This window comes from Lichenostomus cassidix, chromosome 5 (assembly GCF_008360975.1).
Source record: "Lichenostomus cassidix isolate B80296 chromosome 5, HeHo_3.0, whole genome shotgun sequence".
NCBI classification, from domain to species: Eukaryota; Metazoa; Chordata; class Aves; order Passeriformes; family Meliphagidae; genus Lichenostomus; species Lichenostomus cassidix.
In genome coordinates this window covers 6480149-6501686 of record NC_139486.1, presented here as the reverse complement: position 1 = coordinate 6501686, position 21538 = coordinate 6480149, and the positions used below count along the sequence as shown (strand labels likewise).

At 40.1% G+C, this 21538-nt stretch overlaps 1 protein-coding gene across 1 annotated transcript; it reads left to right on the top strand.

The window, feature by feature from the left end:
• Positions 1-1011: 1011 nt before the first annotated feature.
• SGPP1 (sphingosine-1-phosphate phosphatase 1) lies at positions 1012-20643 on the top strand. The gene is made up of 3 exons (XM_085061142.1): positions 1012-1815; positions 12153-12242; positions 14386-20643. Exons 1-3 carry the CDS (start codon positions 1222-1224, stop codon positions 14935-14937), a joined length of 1236 nt encoding a protein of 411 aa, XP_084917268.1. The 5' UTR covers positions 1012-1221; the 3' UTR covers positions 14938-20643.
• The last annotated feature ends 895 nt before the right edge of the window (positions 20644-21538 follow it).

Below are 21538 nucleotides of genomic sequence, written 5' to 3'. Positions count from 1 at the left end.
AAAATGGCACAAAGTAACACTTCATCACTTGTTTAACCTCCTAATTTTAAGGCAAGATACAAATACCCAGGAGCAGCACCTGTTGGGACAGGTAGAAGCATCGGAGAGCAGAGGTGACCAGAGCTTGCATTTCTCACGGCATTTCCAGGAGGGAAACCCCAGCAACTGTGGACTTCCAAATGTCCTGGTCCTGCTGAACTTCCAGCCCTGCACTCACACACTCAGGAGGAGGTATGGAATGTCCTCCGGACTATGGAGAAGGGATAAGGCACTGCAGAGCCTCCCTGCGCGGCTCCAGGCCCTGTGGGTCACTGAGTGCCTCCATGGCTGAGCCCGCCTGACCGCCGGGCCTACGGCCACTGCAGCCTCAGCTTTCCCTCGTGTTTAAACCACCAGATTTAGGATCTCCGAGAGATCTAAAGCGGCGCCACGAGAGGTTTGGATCGGAGGAGGTTTAGGTTGTGAATTTCTTCACAGAAAGGGTGATTACATATTGGAATGGGCTGCCCAGGGAGCCGGCGGAGTGACCGTCCCCGAAGGTGGTTAAGGAAAGACTGGACGGTGCACTCAGTGCCATAGTCTGGTGGACAAGGTGGTGATCGGTCATAGGCTGGAGTCGATGATCTCAGAGGTCCCTTCCGACCCAATTGATTCTGTGATGCTATGACGGAGCAGAAGGAGCGGAAGGAGCAGAAGGAGCAGAAGGAGCAGAAGGAGCAGAAGGAGCAGAAGGAGCAGAAGGAGCAGAAGGAAGCTCCGAGGCACCCCGACACCCGAAGCTTCCCCCGCGCCGCCATCCACCTCCACTGCCCCTCACGCTCGAGGCCGCCTCACGCCGCGCGCCGCCTCGGGCAGGGCCTCGCTCCCATTGGCTGCTCCGCCCGCGGGGGCGGGACCGAGGGGGAGCCGCGGCCAATCGGCGCGGCGATTGTCGTTTCCCGCGGGGCGGGGGCTGCGCGCAGGCGCGCGGGGCGGGGCTGGCGCGGGCGTGAGGGAGGGAGGGGACGGGGAGGGCGTGAGGGAGCGAGCGGGGAGCGAGCGGCGGGAGGGGCCGGGCTGAGGCGAGGGCAGTCCCGCGGTGTCCGTGGCTCCGCGGCGCCTCGCCTTGCAGCGGGTTTCTCTTCAGGGAGCGGCTTTCCTTTTTCCGCGGAGCCCCCGTCCCCCTCTCCCCCCTCAGCCGAAGTCCCCAGCCGCCCTCAGCCCGCCCCCGGTCCCGCCGCTATGTCTCTGGGCCAGCGCCTGGCCCGGCTGGCCGCCCACCTGCAGGACCCGCGCAAAGTGGCCGCGTTCCAGCGGCTCTGCGGGGTGGAGGGGCCCTCGGGCTGGGCCGGTGCGGAGCGACGGGGGCCGGTGGCGAACGGTGGCCCCGCGGGCGGGCAGGCGCATCCCACGGGGAACGGGGCCGTGCCCGGCGCGGCGGGAACCCCGCGGCGCTGGAGGAGGAGGCCTCGCCGAAACTCGCTGACGGAGGAGGAGGACGGCAGCCAGGAGTTCGCCACTCGCAGCCGCTTTCTCTACTATCTGTTCAGCCTGGGCACGGAGCTGGGCAACGAGCTCTTCTACATCCTCTTTTTCCCCTTCTGCATCTGGAATGTGGACGCCTGGCTGGGCCGGAGGCTCATCATCATCTGGGTGTGGGTGATGTACCTGGGGCAGTGCACCAAGGATGTGATCCGCTGGCCGCGTCCTGCCTCGCCGCCCGTGGTGAAGCTGGAGGTCTTCTACAACTCCGAGTACAGCATGCCCTCCACCCACGCCATGTCGGGCACCGCCATCCCCCTGGCGCTGCTGCTGCTCAGCTACGGCCGCTGGCAGGTAATGCTCACACCTCCCTGTCTTTATCCGTGCGCTTTGCAGCCCCGGGCTGGAAGGATGTGGCAGACCTGATTTCTGTTCAGGAGGGGAGGTGGCTGAGTTTGCGTGGGAAAAAGTGAGATTCGTACCTTTTTTTCCTTGCCTCCCTCTCCTCCGCCTTTATTTTTTGTTTTTTTTCTGTGATTTAAGCGAGGTAACGAGAAGCGTTCTAGTAATTCTGTCTTGTGAATGGAAGTTGTGCTGGCTTTGGGTATTAGCTCCGCACGCATGAAAAGTTTTGCGGTAACAATCTGCGTTTTGTTCCTGTGAGGTTTTTTTTCGACTTGTCCCTTTGCGCAAAGTTTGGATAAGCATCCAATGTTTTTACAGGCATTTGGTTTTACAGAGTGAGAATTTGGTGGAGAGCCAGTAACTAAAAGGCTTCTTGTTGATCCTTCTTTGCTTCGAGTCACTTTGTAGCGTCAGTGAGTTGTAGCTTTACCCTTTTCTTTAACGATTTTATTTTCATTAACTACAAGCTGGAAATTATTGGTTTTGGTGTTTGTACTTCCAGGAGGTTTTACAGCTATCACTGTATTCATAATTAGCAGGAACTGATAATCTCTGATATTTTTCAGCACCTTCATTCAGCAGAATATCTGAAATCTGGCTATTGCACTTGGGGTCAATAGATAAGTTAAAATAACACTGTTGATCATCTGGTTTACGCAAGCAGTGGCATGTGCTTTGGCGCTGGCTGCTGGAAGTATAGCAACAGCAGCAACTCCAAAGAAAGCACATCACGTATCCAGCTCTCTAAATCTCTGCAGCAGTTTCAGAAGTAACTGAGGGAGAAGGCTTTCCCAGATAAGTGTCCAGTGTAGCGTTTCGATGTGTCTTGTTTAAGAAGTTAGGTGGTAATTCGACTCTAAAGTTAATGTTTACTAATCCTTGCTGTGATACCTGCCTGGTTTAAGTTGGATATAAGTCATGTCGGTAGGGAGAACTAACTGATCCTAAGCTTTGTGCAGAGGCTTAACTCTTGTCTTCCCAGTTACTGGTAACAATCACCGGTTGTCTGCTGGTGCTGCTTGACACTTTGTGGCTTTATCTCAGCATCTAGAATGGGTGACTGAAAGCAATGCGGTAGTTAAATGTTAGAGATTGTATTTGGCCTCTCCAACCAAAGATTGTGTATTTGTTTCTGCAAGGTGATAGCATGTGCCCAAATGGAAGCTCTTAGGGATTCATATTTGCTAGGAAAGTGTGAAGTGTTACTCTGCTGGAGTTATGTAGACATAATAACTTCATCTATCTCTATATAAAAATGTAATAATAATGTCATGTTCTGTGGGTATTTGAAACAAATATTTGAAGTTTTGCCACTGAGATGCTTAATCTCAAAGGTGTTTTTGTTAATGACCAAAATTTGTGTATATGATTGTTGCTTGTTAGATATGAGGGGCTGATGTCAGCTGGAGGAACAAACTGGATTTGTAGTTCTTTTGCATGTGGGAAAGCTCCTTTAGCAGTACCAGTCGATCAGCTTTGCTCAGACTGATGTCATGTGTGCAAAGGAGAACCTGTCTCGGTTGCTTTTATAGAACCAGCAAGCAGTGTGTGAAATGGTGTTTTTGCCAGTGAACTGAGTTCGATCTGTGCTTTGCCAACCCTGCAACAGCAGTCTGAAACACTGTGCTAATTGACTAAGCATATTTATAATGAATGCATAAGAAATCATAAACATTCAGCCTTGTTACTCATGTAGAGCCATGCTTAAGAAATGAGGAAGCAAAGTGTTTTGAGTCTTGATTTTAATTCCTTTTTCTTATAAAATGAGTATGAATAAAAGATCTCTTTGAAACCAACTTCTGTCATTTCAAAATACTCATGTAAAAAAGAATCCCTTCTGATTTTTAAATTATTTCCAAAAACGAATCAATAATTAACCAATGGCATGTCAAGAGTCTTTTGATTCACCTTTAGAGTTAACTTTCCATCTGACACTTCTGTTCTCTGTGTTTTACTTCTGTTAAAAGGGAGTAGAATCTATATGACATCTTTTTGTCAAGGCAAGTGGTGTTTTTCTGGAAATGGTGTTAAAAAAGACTGACCTCAGAACTTCTTGGAAAGCTATTAATAATAAAGGAGTTTGTAATCTGATCTTTATTAAGTTCTATGAATTTATAATTAGATGCAGATGGCTAGATTTAAACTTGTTGGCAAATGCTGGGGTACAGTCTTTCTGTGTATATTTAATATAAAGAAGCCTTGCACAGACCCTGATCATGATGAATCCACATCTTGGGACTGTTGGTTCAGCAAATCATAGTGGAATGAGGCTGAGTATGAATTTAAGCAGATACAGATGTAACTCTGCAGGGACTTTTGGTCTGCAATACAGGTAACTTTGTCACTTTGAAGTTCAAACCAAACAAAACTGCTGTTGCTCTAAAAGATGCTATACCAGTGAGGAGGAATCTCCTTCTTGTGTGGCTTATTTGCAGTTTGCTTTCGGTGATCTATGACTTCCTACTATTGTATGATAGTTCTCAAAGCCAATCTATTTTTCTTGAAGAACATAGAGAACAGAGAAAATCTGTTCCTATTTTTCTAGGTGTGGCCCAGATTGTCCGTTTAAAAAAAATGTGTTTTGATTGCCGTTTGATTGCAGGGATTTTTCTCAACCTATTGAGATTGTGCTTTTCAGTTTTTCAATGCCCTTAAGCAATCCTGTTACAATAATTCGTTTTCACGTAGCATTTAGATGGATTTTTAATATACATAAATTGATATTCTGTAAAACTAAAATGCTTTCCATAAATGCAATTGTTCAAATAAAATATTTAAAGAGATAATGTATTTTAAAGATGGTTTTTGGGCAAATTATCACAATTAAAGACTTTGGACATAGGGAGTATTCAATGCAACTGTCTTTCAGACAAAAACAAGTTACATATTAAGATGACTTTCATAATAGCTAACTGTTCTGTCCATTGTATCCAAATTTTTTGGTTTCTTCTTGTATTATGATAGCATGCCTGAAAAGCCTGATTCTACTTGCATAATTAGTATCTATTTATTTATTTAATGTTACATTTCTGCAGGGAGAACCATTTATTTCAAAGATACTTGAATAACCTTGAAATATAAAGCTCATGCCAAAGACTCAGGAGAATTTGTGCATGTTGTAAATGTTGGGGTATTTTACCCCCCCGTCTTTGAAGCTCTGGTACCCTGAAAGAGGAGGGCAAACACTTAAAAGACAGTGAGGTTATAGATCTTGATATGATGTAGGAAAAAGTAACCTTTATAAAATTGGGGAAAACTTGCTTTCTTTGAAATAGTGACAGTTTGAGCCAGGCTGGCTTATATCGTGTCCCAAATGTGGAGGAAGAGATAGTGTGAACTGCAGATTATCCACAAAATCTCCAAAGGCTCAAGCTGATACTACTGGAAAAAGTATTTTTTATGTTGTGTTTGATTATGTTGAACTGCTGATTTCAAATGGATGTCAAGACATATTTTATGAGAAATGGTACTTGAGTTGGGATGGTACCTGAATGTGTTATAATGCTGCTGGCTTATTTTGAGGAGAAAAAATAAATATCAGCTAGGGATACAGAAAATACATTTCTCTCCCAGAGTTTCCTCCAGGATGCAGCCTGGCTCTAGCAGTAGCTGTCTGGATTAGGAAATGATGGGTTTGCACTCCTTCCTGAGCTCTGCATTAATGAGCTCAGTGAGGAACTGCTGACTCTCACTGTAGCCACTGAGCAAACTTCATTTGGTTGATATTCAGCAGGAGCCCAGAGCCAGGGTTGATGAGTAGCAGGCCTTTAACTGTATTAACCATGCTGATTTACCTTCTGAAGCAGCTTGTGGTGCTAAATATGACAGCATTGTCCTCCCTGTGTACGTGTCTGCCAATGTTTGATTTACACAGCCTGTCATCAGTGAGTGTCTTCCCACCCCCCTGATGCTAATGGTGACCTGGATAAACACCACTGCTAAAACTGCAGTAGATACATCTATTCTCCAATGGCCTCTCTGATGTATTTTTCATTTACAGTTTTCATGCACTCAGTGCTCTTTTGACTCTCTGTGGTACTGGTTGTGTTAGACTCTTATGTGGCACCACGTGAAACTCCCTTCCAGAAGTCTTTCAGCTGCACTATGACTTATCAACCAAGGCTGTTGAATGTAATTAAATGAGATGGGTTTGACAGGATCTGTATTGGGATTTCAGGGAGTTCTGCATCACTCTGTGATTCTGATTGACCACTACTGAACATTACCTCTAGAATTGTCTGCTTGCTCTTTCATTTCAAAAGACTAAACTCTCTCATCTGCACTGGAAATAAGGAATAATTGGTTATTTGGGATGCATAAATAGCCTAATCACAACAGTGCTGTAGTGAGAATTTTGCAGAAAGGGGCAAATCCCAGCTTTCACTGTCTGTCCTTGTAGAAAGGCTTGCATTATCAGTATGATTGATGTAGTGATAAACTGGAAGCTGCACACAGGAAACCATCTCTTACATACAAAATCTGTGTGCAGGAGCAAGTGTAGTCTCCTTTCAGAAAGAGACACATCACCTGTCAGAGAAGCCCAAATAGATCTTTGGCTGAAATACTAAAATGTCTAGAAGAAACTTTGGCAAAGAGATGCATGCTTCTCTAATTGGTCTAATTGTACATGTTCCTTAAACAGTCAAACAAAAACTCTTCTGACATGGGAAGCACAGCTGAAGGGATGATCTGAAAACACAGAATTACGCACACAATGATGAACATTTGAGAGAGAGAGAGATGGGAATTTGGAGAGTCAGCACTGGCCTTGTCTTGTGTAGTTGAGATGTAAGGTCTGCTTCTGTGGGCCATATTAATACCTGTAGTTTTAAAGGAAGCAGAAAAAAGTTGTGTGGCCTATTTCATGCAGGTGTTTTTAAAAGTTTGAAAAGAGCACAGCCTCTTCTGACAAATGTCACTAGGGAATCTCTGCCAGAGGAATACAGCAGCCCAACTGATTAAACTGTTGATTGGCATTAAATATTTTTTTCAGTTTTGCCTAAGCAAATATTTAATTTATGTGAAGGATCTTGGTGGGGGAAATATGTAAAAACAAATGCTGTAAGGTTGGATACAGAGTTTTTGATGGAAGAGTATTCAAAGGAAATATTTCTCAAGCAGTTTCTTTTTTCTTAGTGCATTTTACACATGTAAAGCACTCCTTGTTCTTTCAGATAGGGTGTGTTGATTGAACTGAGAAAACTCGATTTTGCAGAAAATAACATAGTTTTAGGTGTTGGGGCTTAAACAGAGCAAGCCAAAAGTAAATGATTCTTGCTATCAGTGTTCAGAGAGGGATTGTTATTTTAATGACTGCAATAAAAAGAAGCTAATTCCTATTGTTACTCCTCGATTTCTTTTCATATTAGGTGTAGCAGAAAATTAAATATTTTAACTTCCTGCAGGACTGGCCTTGGAAACTTTATACTGGAATTTTAGAAAGAGATTCTAGTAGTGACAGGTAACACTGAGGTCTTCTTACCTCTTGATATTAATGTTGGTTAGTGCAAGAAAGAGAATGAAATAATTGATGAATGTAACTTAACCTGTGGTATTTACCACTTGGCCCATTTTGAAAGAAAAAGGTTTTTGTCTGTTTATTTTTCCTAAAATGACTGATTAATGGCCTTTCTTTTCTAACAGTCATCTTCTTCATTTTCTTCTGCTCCCTTTGCAGAATCATTTTTATACTGTGCATTTTTAACTCCTCTGTCCAAGCAGGGTCTTGGAGTCATTCCCATAAACATTGATTATAGCTTTTTGTATGACTGTTGCCAATACATGGCCCAAATACCTTATTGAAAGCCTGGTACTGCAAGTGCTGCTTGGATTCTTTCAGTGAACTCTGGCCCAAAATAATTGTCTCAAGTTGAACTTATGATATGATTAAAGAAGATCATTGAATAATACTGTAGAACACTGAAAATATTACAAAGTTACTTTGGAACCCTTTGTGGGTGCTGGAGACTTCTCCAGTGTGCTTTAAAAAAGTAAAGAAATGAGCATTTAGGGTATCTGTTAATAATGTTCCCTTATGAAAGAAGGAATTTTCTGACCTGGGTCAAAGCTTTTCGGACAGATTGTTTCCTTATGAGCATTTTGAAACAATGGTTATGTTATTAAGACTCTTGGCAAAAAGATCAAGGAGGGGGAGGAGGATAGGGAAGGGTTTTGTGTGTAATCCAGGCAGAAGCTTGCAAGCCTGTTTTGGAGGATGTAGTAGAATTTTCTATTGTATGGGAGTTTTCTATTAAAAACATGGGGCATAAAGTTCTCAAAGACTTACTGGGAGTAGTTTTAGTGCTGATTGCCAAATATGAATTTAACTTAATGTATTCTATTTAAACAAGATTCTGGATATGGGAACAAAATTGAGGTCTGAGACACGATGAGTAGTTTATTCAATCAGCTTTATTACTGGCTTTATCTTAATATGTAAAGTTAAGAAATCAGTTAACCTTTTTTATTGTTTTTAAATAACATGCTTATTGGTTTGGTTTTTTTTTTTTTTTTTTAATTTATAAAGATGAAAGCAGTATGCAGTTCAAAAAATACCTCCATACTCAGAATTGTTGAGATGGCATGCTGGCTATGGAGGTGTAATTAGCGTTTGATGATATACATAAGATGGTCTTAATTGAGGGCATGGAGACAGGGTTTGAGATGTTTGTGTCCAAAATAGGCTGCTCCTGAATATCTGACTGAAAGTGACACCAGGTGTGGTCAAGAGCAATGATTCATCAATTCATTTATCAAAAAGAACAAGCTGAGAGAATGAAATCTGGTTTTTATGTGTACCTGTCCCAGCTGTCATCTCTGACAACCTTCCACGCCCTCATCTGAAAGGACATGCAATGCCAGTCTGCCTTCTGATGCCTAAATGAGTAAAACCAACAATTTGGGGATTTGGGAAGAGGGAAGAAGTAAACTTGTGATCTTTTGTCCTTTGTGTCTCTGTAGGTCTGATTTGGCGTGCCAGGAACCATGGAACTAAAACTGCTGAAATTTACCTGTGTTGCTTTAATATCACTCACTTATATAGAGACCCAAGTCAACATAGCAAAAAAATAAAAAAAAGGCACTTATGACTTTCTTCCATGATCATTTGATATAAGTTAAAATTCAAATTTTCACACTATGCTTTCATAAGATGTGCCTGTTTCAAGTAGAAAACTTAGTAAAAGCTGTTTTTTCTTTCTTTCTTTGAATATTCATTTGTGATTGGGAGAGAAGAGTTTTGAAATCCGTTATTATAAAACAGTATTATTATAAGGCTTGCTGGTACCTCAGCATTGCAGACAGAAATTTGGAAGTAAGTTTATGGCATCAGCTTTTTTTACAAGGATCCAGGTGATGTCCCCTGTTGGTGGTATGACTCTGCATGCTGCTGAGCTCAAAGGTGTGTGGGAGTGGAGTGCTCATATTCTCCTTTAGTCACCTTGTGCACTTAGCCCTTCGTGTGAGGACCAAATACATGCTTGTCTTACCACCTCAGGGCAGGTTTTAAGCAGGTGCTACCAGTCTGGTGTTCTGGGAATTCTTGAACCCAGTGGCTCCTTTTAAAAGGTATGAGTGAAAACAGGCTGAGGAAGAGGCAGGGTGTGGTGCTTAATTTGTGATCAGTACTTCAAGGGTGCCTGTATGAAAGATGGGAGCCAACTTCTTTAGGTGTTTTGTGATAGGACAAGGGTGATGTCTCTAAACTGAAGAAGGGTTAATTTAGATTAGATGCCGGGAAGAAGTTTTTTACTTCTGGTGGTGAAACTCTGGCACAGGTTGCCCAGAGAGGAGGTGGATGCCCCATCCCTGGAAACGTTCAAGGCCAGGTTGGACTGAGCTCAGCAACCTGTTCTAGTTGAAGATGTCCCTGTTCCTTACAGGGGACTTGGACTAGATGGCCTTGAAATCTCTCTTCCAACCCAAACTATTCTACTATGTTTTGCTACAGGGGAATTAAACTAGCCCATGTTCTCACATGGTTTAAGGGGTATTTATTCAGAATTAGAGTGAGATATGACAGAGCCCAATATATTCTTCCAAATATTCTTCAGAGCTGGAGTTTCTGTTTCTTTCTTCAAACACCCCTCCCCTGAGAGTTCCCTGTTAGCAAGCATTTCTTTCATTTTCAGAATTTATTCTAGTCTCCCTGCTGTTTACAATCACCTGCTCAGGACTCTTAAAACAAGACTCCTCACCAAACAATTTCCTTCATACTCCGGATTTTGCTGTTTTGCTGCTCTAACCTTTTACCTCCCACTGTATCAACCTCTTACCCACAGTACCATGAACTGCTGTAGCCCTGCTGAGCCTGGCACTTCATTGGACTTCCTGCTAAAGCTCCAGCCTGTTTCTGTCAGTTATTGCAGAAACAGGAGAGGCCTTTATTTATTAAAGAAGAGCCTTACCCCTGATAGGGCTCTGAAAGAGCAAAAGATGTGTGTCGGGAGACAAGGGTGGACATATGGTATCAAGTGATGGCCAAACAGTTTGAAACTTGAAGCCCCTCTTTACTCCAGAGGGCACAGGTTATAGCTCTCCCTGCAAATACAACACTTCTGCTGGGAGTCCTCTGGGAGAGAGAGTGTGGCTGGTGCAGGCAGCATTCCTTCTCCCCTGAGATCAGTGGCAAAGGGAGAAGCACAATGGGGAAGAGGGATGTGGCTGCAGCTGTAACATACCCGGGTTGGGTTTGTGGCTGCTGTAGCAATGTTGGTATCTGATAACTTTGCAATCGTGTCTCAAGTGTGACAGAGTTACTGGTGTGTTGCCCGTTGTTAGCAGAGTTCTGAAAAGCAGGAAACTGAGTTTGTTCCTTCATCATTGCACTCAGAAATGAGTCACAAGTACATAGTTTTGTTTAGATCCAGTTTGTAGATTAATGTGGTAGAAGCAAAGACAAATGTTGCTACAGAGTTCAGCCAAGATGGAACACAGCTATGAGCTGGGCATTTAGAATTTATTTTAATGTCAAGTCTGCTTCTTATGTGAAACTTGAGCTTCCTAATTTTCTCTTAGTTTGAGAATATTATTTTAGGTTTGTCATGCAAACGTGGTCCTGGAGTTGAGAATTCAGGGAAGGTTGGAAAAATGCAGAAGAGTGATAATCTTATCTCAAATCTTTTACTAAAAAAGCGATTTTAGAACTTTATAGAAGTGGCCTTTACAGAGTACTCAGAACTTACTCCAGTAATTTTAAAGATATTTTCTCTCATTTGTTCATTATTCTAACCTTCAGGTTACCTATAAAAGAAACAAGGGAAAGGGCAAGAAAACTGCCTGTAATTCTTAGATTTTATTCCTATGTTGGAGTACATCTAGACTGTTTATATTGAAAACGTTTATCGTAGGAAGCGAAGCAATTTTGGAAACTTGCCATTTTGTCTTGTGACTGTGTCTTTTATAGAATAGTGGCAAAAAAGGAAGCTGTATTCTGTCTTGTACAACATTTTGCAATAGTGGGGGTAGCATTTCTTACTGTGCTGTAATATGTGAATTAGCATAGTTTATCCAAAACAGGAAAATGTTAAAAAACAGCGTTTCTCTACATGATATTTGCTTGTTATAGCAAAGCATTTTATTTCTTCCTGATAAACAGTCCTTATTAATAAAAAAAATCTGAGAAGATGAAAATAATTTGAAATAACAGTTTGATTTTTGTTTAACAAATGCAGCTTGTAGGAGGAAATTTATGTGGGTTTGGAAAGAACAAAAAAAGATTACTGTTTTAGGAGTTTCATGCTGATGCCCAGAGATCGAGTCAGGGATTGCAGAAGCTCTAAAACAAAGAATTGAGGAAGGAATTGAATTTATTTATAATTTTGTTATGAGTTCCTCATTTTCAGGAAAAAGATTGAAGCCACTGTATTCTGTCTGGATAATTGCTAACAATATTAGTGTACAATGTAGCTGCTTCACCCAGTGTGAAACTGTTCCACAGTCCAACACACTTGACTCTGCCCTTGTGGCCAGTTTGGGATATCAGAGCATGGCAAGGCAACTGCTACAGAGATCAATACATTTCATATTGCTTTGGAAAGCTGTGACCAAAGCACTGAAATTCAAATATCCTGAATGCAAGGAGAACAGGGGAAAGTTAAAAGCTTAACTTAACAATGACTTTACGAAAAGGTGCTCTGGTAGGCCTGTGGAGGCTAGGATAAAGAAAAGGGTAAGCATAAGTGGCATTAATTGAAATTAATTCTAGAATGCTCATAGAGTGATTTTAAAAAAATGATTTATTTTTTTCCAAATTCTAATACAGTTTCTGCATTTTTCTTCCCTAACAGTATCCCCTTATGTTTGGACTGATCCTGGCATTCTGCTGGTGTTCTTTGGTTTGCTGTAGTCGAATTTATATGGGAATGCATTCAATTTTGGTAAGAAAATAATTTCATCTACTACTAAACTTCTATTTTAATCCTGTTCTGATTTTATAAACTTCCATCATACTGAAGGTTTTACAGTGCAATAATTATATAGATGTATTTTTTGAATGTCCTACCATATAGAAACAGCAGGCTTATATTTTTTCTACAGAGAAATTGATAAAATAGCTAAAAATGGTTCTCACATTTAACTTATATTCAGTCCACAGTTGAAACTTAACAGGTGTTTAATGTCATTTTAAGTCCAGAAATTGATGACTGCTCTAAAGTGTAGACTAAGTTTTCCTCTACAGAGTAGAAATCATTTTGCAGATTGAGAAAGTGGCTGTTAAGGTTCACTCCACATCAGCTGCTCAAAGCATGTGTATTTTGGAGTGCCATGCTGCATGCTAGGGTTTCACTTAGCAGCGTTTCTGAAACCAAAACTGAAACATAAGTGTATGCAATGTAAAAGTGAGGAAACAAAAACATGACAAATGCAAGACTGTTCATGAGGAGGACTAAAGAGGTTTTTGAGGCTCATGTGCTAGAAGAGAAGCTAACAGACAGAAGAGGAGTAGAAAAGCTAGTTGAACACAGTGTAAAAGGAGCATGAAAATAAGGCAGTTCAGAAAAGCTGAATGACATTTTTGCATTAGTAATTAGGAGGCTTCCCAACCTAAAACCACTTATGTCAAGGATGATGTGATGGACTGATAGTTCAGCTGACACAAAATATCTTAGCACAAAGTCATGCAACAAATAGTGAGGAGACTGGGCTATTTAGCAATTTCACACGTGAATCCTCTGCAGTGTTAGAGGGAATACAGCTCACCATGTGTTACCTGAAATATACATCAACCATGGTGCCTAAGTTTGGGGGGAATAGGTGGCAAATAGAGCAGAAAGTTCTTGTTGCTGCTGAAATGAGCAAGTCTGACGTTTATACCAGTCAATTTTATTAGAGCTTTTATCAAGCATTCAATTAGTGGAAGCAAATAAAAATGATCCTTTGAAGCTGGAGCAGTAGAAACCCTGTTGGTTGAAGCCCCACCTCCTGGCTCCTGGAGGAGTTGATTAGCATGAAAATGAAGGTGGGCCACTTTGTAGTGCCTGGATTTCACAAATTCTTCCTTATCAACTAAAGGTAATTCCATGCAACTGAGGGATTAATCAACAGTAACTGAAATTTAATGCTGAAGTAAAAAATAATTGAGTAACGTTTTCATTGAGAAAAGACCTTTAAAAACAATAGTAAAACAGAAAATCAGTTATGAATCCATAGTAGTTATCTCTTCCTCTCTTTTAATGTTTGGAAACTGTTCTCATTCTTCCGGCATTGTTAATTCTGATGCTGGAGTGGAAAGTTGAAGCTGCTCTAGTACCTGGCTGCAGTGGTCCTTGACTGCTGTACCAGCTGCTGCTGCTGCCATCGAGCCCATGGGTTGACACCCAGGCCCTCAGAGCCACTGTTGAGCTGTTTCAGCAAACTTAAGTTGGCAGAACATATTTAGCTGGGCTGGATTTGTGCTGACTGCAGTTTGGAATGCCCTGGCCTTGGGCAGGGACCAATGTTGCCAGCAGATAGAATCATAGAAGAATCACAGAATGGTTTTGGGTTGGAAGAGACCTTTAAAGGTCATCTAGTCCAAGCCCCCTGCAATGAGCAGGGACATCTTCAACTAGAACAAGTTGCTCAGAGTCTCGTCCAACCTGGCCTTGAATGTTTCCAGAGACAGGGCATCCACCACCTCTCTGGACAACCTGTGCCAGTGCCTCATCATGTTCATTGGAAAGAAAAAAAAAGTCTTCCTTAGCTCTAGTCTGAATCTCCCCTTTTTTAGTTTAAAATCATCACTTCTTGCCCTGTCACAACAGGCCTTACTAAAAAGTCTGGACCTGTGACTTTGATGAAGGATCCTTTGATCATAACTTCATTCGTGATCTGGTCATCCTGACCAGGATGCAGGTGATCAAATGCAACTCCTCACCTTATATTTAACATCAAAAGGATTTAATCTTGTAAAGGGAGAAGATGGGAATCCACAAATTGCTTTTAACAGTACCACAGCTAGACTTGTATTCTTGCTAATGTAACTTGAGTTGGTTTTTTTTATTAGTTGTTACACTGAAACCATATCTTTCTCTTCAACAGGATGTTATCGCTGGATTTCTGTATGCTATCCTTATCCTGCTTGTCTTCCATCCAGTTGTGGACCTGATTGATAACTTCAACTTAACTTACAAATATGCACCGTTAATTATCATCAGTCTCCATTTGGCCCTGGGCATCTTCTCCTTCACGCTGGACACGTGGAGCACCTCGCGAGGAGACACAGCTCAGATCCTGGGCTGTGGTGCCGGCGTGGCCTGTGGCTCTCATGTCAACTACATCCTGGGTCTGCAGCTGGATCCTCCTCCCCACACCCTGCCTTTGTCTCTGTCTTCCCTCACCGTGACTGTGTTTGGAAAAGCCATACTGCGGTTGTTGATTGGAGTCATCGTTCTGTTGTTAACAAAAGTTGCCATGAAAAAAGCCACAATTCCTCTGGCGTGTAAAATATTCCGCATCCCGCATGACGATGTACGGAAAGCCAGGCAGCGCATGGAGGTCGAGCTTCCCTATCGCTACATTACCTATGGAATGGTTGGCTTCTCCCTCATGTTTATTGTTCCTTGCCTCTTCCATTTCATTGGCCTTTCCTGATGCAGTTTTATCACTTTGAGTAGGGAGAACTGAGCTAGTTGCTTTTTGAGGAGGTGCACTAGTTTGCTAAGGGAAGGCCGGCCAGCTTGGCTTTAGCAGGGTCTTCACATAACAGCAATACCAAGCAGGCAAAGCATTTAAAGGGCTTTGCACGTCTCTGGGAATGGCTTAGGGCCAGCGGTCAAGTATTAGTCCAGGAGAAGTGCTGACCTCTGTAAATGCTGTGTCTGAACTTAGAGCTGTAACCAAGTCTGTGTGTGTGATGCAGTGAATGTATCTGGGATGTCTGCCAGTCTGTACCTGTGTACACTGACACTTTAACAGGTATGTCTGACAGCTAATCAGAAGGCTTCACTCATGATCTGTTTGCCATTTCACGGTAATGTATTCAAGTTGTTGGACCATAGACTGTTAAATTTGCTTTCTTATATTCTTTCCTGAAGTCCTGCTTCAAGGTATTTCAGATAATAGGTATTTCTAATGGACCAAACTTGTAATGAGGTTGAATTTTTCTAAATAAACAAGCAGAAGCCTTTTTCTTCAGCCCCCTTTGCAGAGAAAAATGTCTGGATTAGCATTGGTAGATATCACTAGAGTATATATAATTCAGGTACTGTATTTTATGGTTTAATAACTGTGCCTTTCTGTTGCTAAATTAAGAAATGCCATATATACTGTGATGTAAAAATGCCTAATTTTATTGAACATCCTACATAATTAGGCAGATATTTTAAAATGTTAGATTGTCCATGTTGCCAACATGGTTCAAGTTAACCAGAATGTTCAGTTTTTCCTGATCAAAATAGCATAAATTGAATGACCTAGGAGTTGTGTCCTTGAGCTCAAGATATTGTAAATTAACAATAGTCCCTTTTGTAAGTATTTTTAATGTGTATTGTAAGTTACTGCAAGAGGATATATTTTTCTGGAGATTGTTTATACAGTGGATGGATATTCAAAATTAATTATTTAAACATATAAACAATAAAATCACCCCATTCTGCAAAGAAATGGGCTTCACTTATTATTCCAAACTAATCTAGGAGGACCACTGCTTTTAGGTATTTGGTTAGAAAATATAATACTTATTCTAGAAAAATATATGTATTTTTATGCATTAACATACTATATTTAAAGGTGATAATCACTTTTACCCAGTTTAGATAGTTATAAGACAATGTAACAAATTAGACTTAAAATCATTCTGATTGACAGATTTTGAGCAGTCAAGACAGTATGGTCAACACATGAACAGTTTGTGATGTCTAAATTTGGCAGAATTTTATTATGTGCTTTTGAGCTTTTCATAATCCTTTTCCCTTCAAGTTTAATTTCATGTGCCTTTTTTCTGTTTCATTTTGTCCTGTTCATGTGTTGCCTGATCTGTTCTTTCTGTGTCAGGAACAGTTATTGCAGAGAGCGCTGTCTTAGTGTCTGACCAGACACAAATTACTTAATTTTGTGTTGTACATGTTTTTCAGGAAAAGCATCATTTGGTTGGGAAATACAGTGATTAGACAGAGTACAAAGCCTACATTTTTTGTAAACAGTATTTGGTTTTGGAAGGGTTTTTTTTGTGTTGGAGAGGATATCTCCAAGCTGTTAATATGTAGATTTACAAAATTAACTTCACTTTCTTTGAAGCAGACAAAGTTATGGTACGCTGGCACTAGATGATGTGAAAAACTTAACTTTTCTGGTGCATTTCTCCAGTGCATCCTGAATGCACTGCTATGAATGTATTCAAACTGTGGTAATCAGAACGGAGAGTGTGTTAAACAACTTCTGTAGCTCAAAAGACCTTACCCAGTAGAAAATGGTTAGCTTGTTTCAGTGCATATTTCTGAATTTGTTTTTTCTGTCAGTTTGTCTTTTGCAGTTCAAAGCTGAATGTGCAGTAAAAGGTAAAATTGGTTTCCAAGGTTTTGAGAGTGGGATTTCCACTGATTTGGCTTAGCATACCAAGATAGCCATTAATTAAATAAATAGCTGGGGGAATGTATACAAAATGCCTTATGCTTAAAGCCCTGAGCAAGTGGTGTAGTTTCAACTATATTAAATTAGTCTGGGGTCTGGGTATAAATAATAGGATAACCTTCTTTGAAATTTAGGGCATATTCTCCTTAAATATCCTAGCTTTACACAGTCATAGCAAACAATGTTTAAATTGTAGCACAGAAAAGGTAAGTGAGCAAAAATAATTTTTAAAGTACATATTGGACTTACAGAAACTTCAAGTTTACATCATAAAGAGTGTAAATAAAGCTGTCTTTTCTAGCTGTGCTTGCTCTCTTGTAGTATTAATGGAACATGAGATGTACTGTGGAGGATCTGGAAGGGGTGACAAAAAGATCACACACAGGCTAAGGAAAATTGCACTGTAGCTTATTGTACTGTTACTCATAAATACATTTTTTTATATTTTTATATATTACATTGAGTAACTCCAAAATGTCATGTTCCATGTACCACTGTGTAGTACCCAGGAAATGTCCATCACAGTGTTTATGCAGCACCTTCAGCAACGACTTTACTGAAGTTTACATGAGAAAAAGTTTTACAGTTCTATATTCATGTTTTATAAGGGGTTAGGCCTGAGAGGGCAGTTAGTACAAAATGTCATGCAATATGAATACTGTTAGAGAATAAAGAATCACAGCCATGCAAATGCTTAAAAATCAAAGTTAAGTATTTGTATTGTTGTATAATTTACTAATACGCTAAGTTTCCTTAGAATTGGGCATAACAAAGCAGCAGGTAAAACTGGAGCACTTTCTTTGCCCTAACCTATTCTTAGAGTTGAACATGAAAAATGTTTATACTATGAGCATCAGCTGGTACCAAATTATTTATAAATAAAGTTGACATAGCTTTAAAAGGTAGTTAAATGTCTTTGCAAAAGGACAATATGCTTGAAACCCTTCATGAAGTGGTGCAAAAACATACTGCTAGTGAACTCCCTCAGTTCCAGAGAGAACTATACTATTTATAGGGCCAGATATAAATGCACATTTATGACAAAAATCTGCAGGTTAAATTTGTCTTTAAGTACTGTATGAAATAAACCTTAAAGCCAACACAGGCAGGTTACGAGTAATTTGACACAAAATTTTGTTTTCCAAGAGGCTGAAGAGATGCAAATTAATCTGAGTCTGCCTTAAACATAAGAGCAGGATTGTTTTCTGACCTGGCCCTCAGTCAGAACTGATGTGTGCATTGCATCTTGGGTGAGTTTTAGAATCTGTTATTTTGGAAAAAAGTTGTATGTTTATAAAAAAGTGTTGCTTTTGCTTTCTCCTGTGATCACCTGTGAAGCTGTTGAGTCTCTGATCGCGTTTGCCTCGCAAGCTGTGCAGGGGAAGGCAGGAGGTAGAGAAGCAACTTGAAGGTAAATTGGCAAACCAAAGGGACTTTGGTTTAGTTTATTTTTTTGGAAATTTTTTATGGTTATGTACAGCATTTCTTCTGAAAAGAAAAACCAAACAAAGATGCATTTCTTTTAAAATGGCATCTCTAAATGTGATATGTGGCTTTTGTGTTTTTTGTTTTTTTTTTTTTGTTGTTCTTACCAGAACAGTGTTAAATTGTCTGGGTATTAGAAGCTAATATGTTTTCCTTTGCCTTTTTTTTTTTTTTTAAATTACTCAGTAATTAATGCTCTCAGTATTTTTTGCTCATTTTTTGCTTATTTCCGAGGGAGTGTCCAGAACTTTTGTAAGCAATTGCTACTTATGTGAAGATTGTACTTTTGAACTTGTAAATACTTAAGGGCTGTTAGCTGCAAAAATATATAAAAACAAATCCTTGCATGCTGTAAGTAAATACATCTGTTGTGCTAAAAGTTGTTTCTGTTTCAGTATTTGCTTTCTCAGTACGAAATTGAGGTTTTTCACACACAATACAGAAGATACTTAATAATTCAGTGATGTGAAGGGGCATTGCTGTCAAACTCCTGCTAACTTTACCGGGAGTTTTGCACCTGATTCCTTCCACATTACACTGAAAATGAACCCTGAAGGGCAAGTCCTCTCTGACCCGTGAGGAGGATCAGTTTGTGTGAAGTGACTTACCTTCTGAGGTGCAAATGTGATAGCCTTGCTTTTGAGAGATTGTTCTTGTTAAAATCACACTTAGCCCCGTTTTTACAAGATTTTTAAAGGGCTTAACTTGGAAGCCCTTTCTCAGGAGCTGGAACTGGTTACACATTGGTAACACTCAATTGATGCTTCCCCCTCTGTACCATAATTCTGTGAATGAGGAGACCTCAGAATAAAGTCAGTAGATAAAATGAGAGGAGAAATTGATTTCTTGGGGTGTTGTGACTCAACTTACTGTAAGTGATTCTTGAGGGGCTTTTTGGTCTAATGTAGAATGTTTGTTGGTTACACAATTTATTTCTGTATTCTACAAACAACTTTGACAAAACTAACTTTTTTGTGGGAGGAAGTTGAATTACTTCTTGCCAGAATTTTGTTCTACAGGAAAGCTTAAGTGGCGTTTTTGTTTCAAAAAGAACTATATAAGCCTGTTTTAAAATTTACTGTAAATGATATATTTGTCAAATGGATAAATTAATTGGATCAATAACATCCTTGTTTTTCTTGCAATACTTCCTGAACAAAGGCAATCAAAGCTGAATTTGGAAACAAAACGTGATATTGTGTGGCAGAGAGGATATAGGGCTTTAGGTGTTCTCTAAAAAGCAAGTATCACATGCTGGTTTTGAAGAAGATTAAGCCATGCATTAGAAAAATTTCTTTGCACTCCATTCTGCACCAGAAATAATTTGCATGTTGGTAAGAGGCCTTTTAACAAAAGGAAGGAAAGCAGTATGTGCTTGCAGTGTAATCAGTACCTGTTCCTGTGGGATCAAAGGAGAAGAGAGAATATCTAGGATAATACTACCTTAAAGATACTGACCAGTAAAATCAAATAATTCCCATCAAGTTGGAGAATTTTATTAGTCACTTAACTTTGACTAAATTAGTCACTAAGTTTTCCCACAAATTTATTTTTGTTACAAAGTGTAATGAAAGAGTGATGTTAATGAAATGGAACTTAAATCTTAAGACAATTGTAGATGTCTAGAGTATCAAAACTGAAGAAGATCAATTCAGGAGCAAGTAATGGGAACAGTAAGGGCAGAGTCTGAGGGGGATTTTGTATTTAACTTAATGCACTTAAAAATTATGCCAAAATTTGGCCTACACTTGATTTATATGAAATCTCTAATACAATATATGTATGTATATAATATATTGTGTATTGGAGTTTAATTTTTTATGTATAGATTTTTTTTTCTGGTCACTGCATTCCCTGATGAAAGGAAATGTTGGTAAAATACAAACCAGCTTTGTATAAGGTAAGGCTGTATGTTAGTAGCCTTTTGGGAAATACTGCAGTTGTAACCCAGTCTTTCAACCTCTTGGACAACTTGATTAAAAAAAAAAAAAAAAACAACCCACAAAAAACAACTGAGATGCAAGCCCTGAGTCAGCTGAGGATCACATAATGGTTGCTGTATAATAGTGTACAACTGATGTTTTAAAAATTAATGCATCAGAACTTCTTGTTATACTGTTGTTAATGATTTTGTACTCATTGTACAATTTCTGAGTTGTCAACTAATATTTAATCTTATATTGACTGGTAACTGAAGTGTCTAACTTCATCTGCAATGAGTGGGTAATAAACTACTGTTGGATTTAGTTATGTTTTATTGTCTTTATTCCTTCCAGTGCTCAGGGACATATTTTTGGACACCTATCACAAGTGTAAAACACTGGACACAAGAAAACTTAAATTGTCATGCAGCAATAATTGTTACAATGGTATTATCTTTTAAGGACTGGGCTTTAGAGGCAAAAGTTTAATAATGAAAAAACACCACACCTGTTTGTGTGCTGGTAGGTCACTTCCTTGTAACTTGTGCTCACTCCAAAATGTGCTCTAAAAATTGGCCAATTGTGGGTATCTTTTTTTCCAGATTATTTAACATCTACAGATTTTAACTGATTGTATGTAGGCAATATACTTGCATGAGATTTACTTCATAGTAAACCAGGCTAACTGAAGAATAGTACTAATTTGAAATGGTCTGGGTAATGTCTTACTGTGGTTCCAAGATGCTTTAGCTGCTATGCAATACACAAGCATGAGAGAGCATTAGTTCATTTGTGTTCCTGTATTAACTTATGTAGTTTTAATGTACTTGGAGAAGTGTAGCAAAATAATATCAGTGAGCACAAGTCTTGCTTCCTCTCTTCCTGCAGTTGTACAACACCCAGAGAGAAGTCTAAGCAGTTGAGTGTATCTGAATATATCTGAAGGGTATCGCAGAACATGGTAGAGGAGATGGGAACTGCCCCGTAAAAGGAAGCTGTGAGGCCATTCAGATCCATTTATTGGGCACTCAGCACTGTTCCTCCTTGTTTTGCTAACTGGGAAGATTTACATAGAGGTGGTGAGCCAGACTGCTTTTTATATGAGGTAAGAACTCATCCTTCATGCTCAGCAAACCTACAACTTGCAGAGATGGCTTTTTTTTTTTTGTCCTGCCAAGGCCTTTTTGTCCTTTTAGAGCTGTCAAAAATATAACCAG

Bases quoted from the DNA above. Each gene is read 5' to 3' on its own strand.
- SGPP1 (XM_085061142.1), top strand. From the start codon at position 1,222: ATGTCTCTGGGCCAGCGCCTGGCCCGGCTGGCCGCCCACCTGCAGGAC. The intron at 1,816-12,152 runs GTAATGCTCACA...CTTCCCTAACAG, and splicing joins TCAGCTACGGCCGCTGGCAG to TATCCCCTTATGTTTGGACT. The intron at 12,243-14,385 runs GTAAGAAAATAA...TCTCTTCAACAG, and splicing joins TGGGAATGCATTCAATTTTG to GATGTTATCGCTGGATTTCT.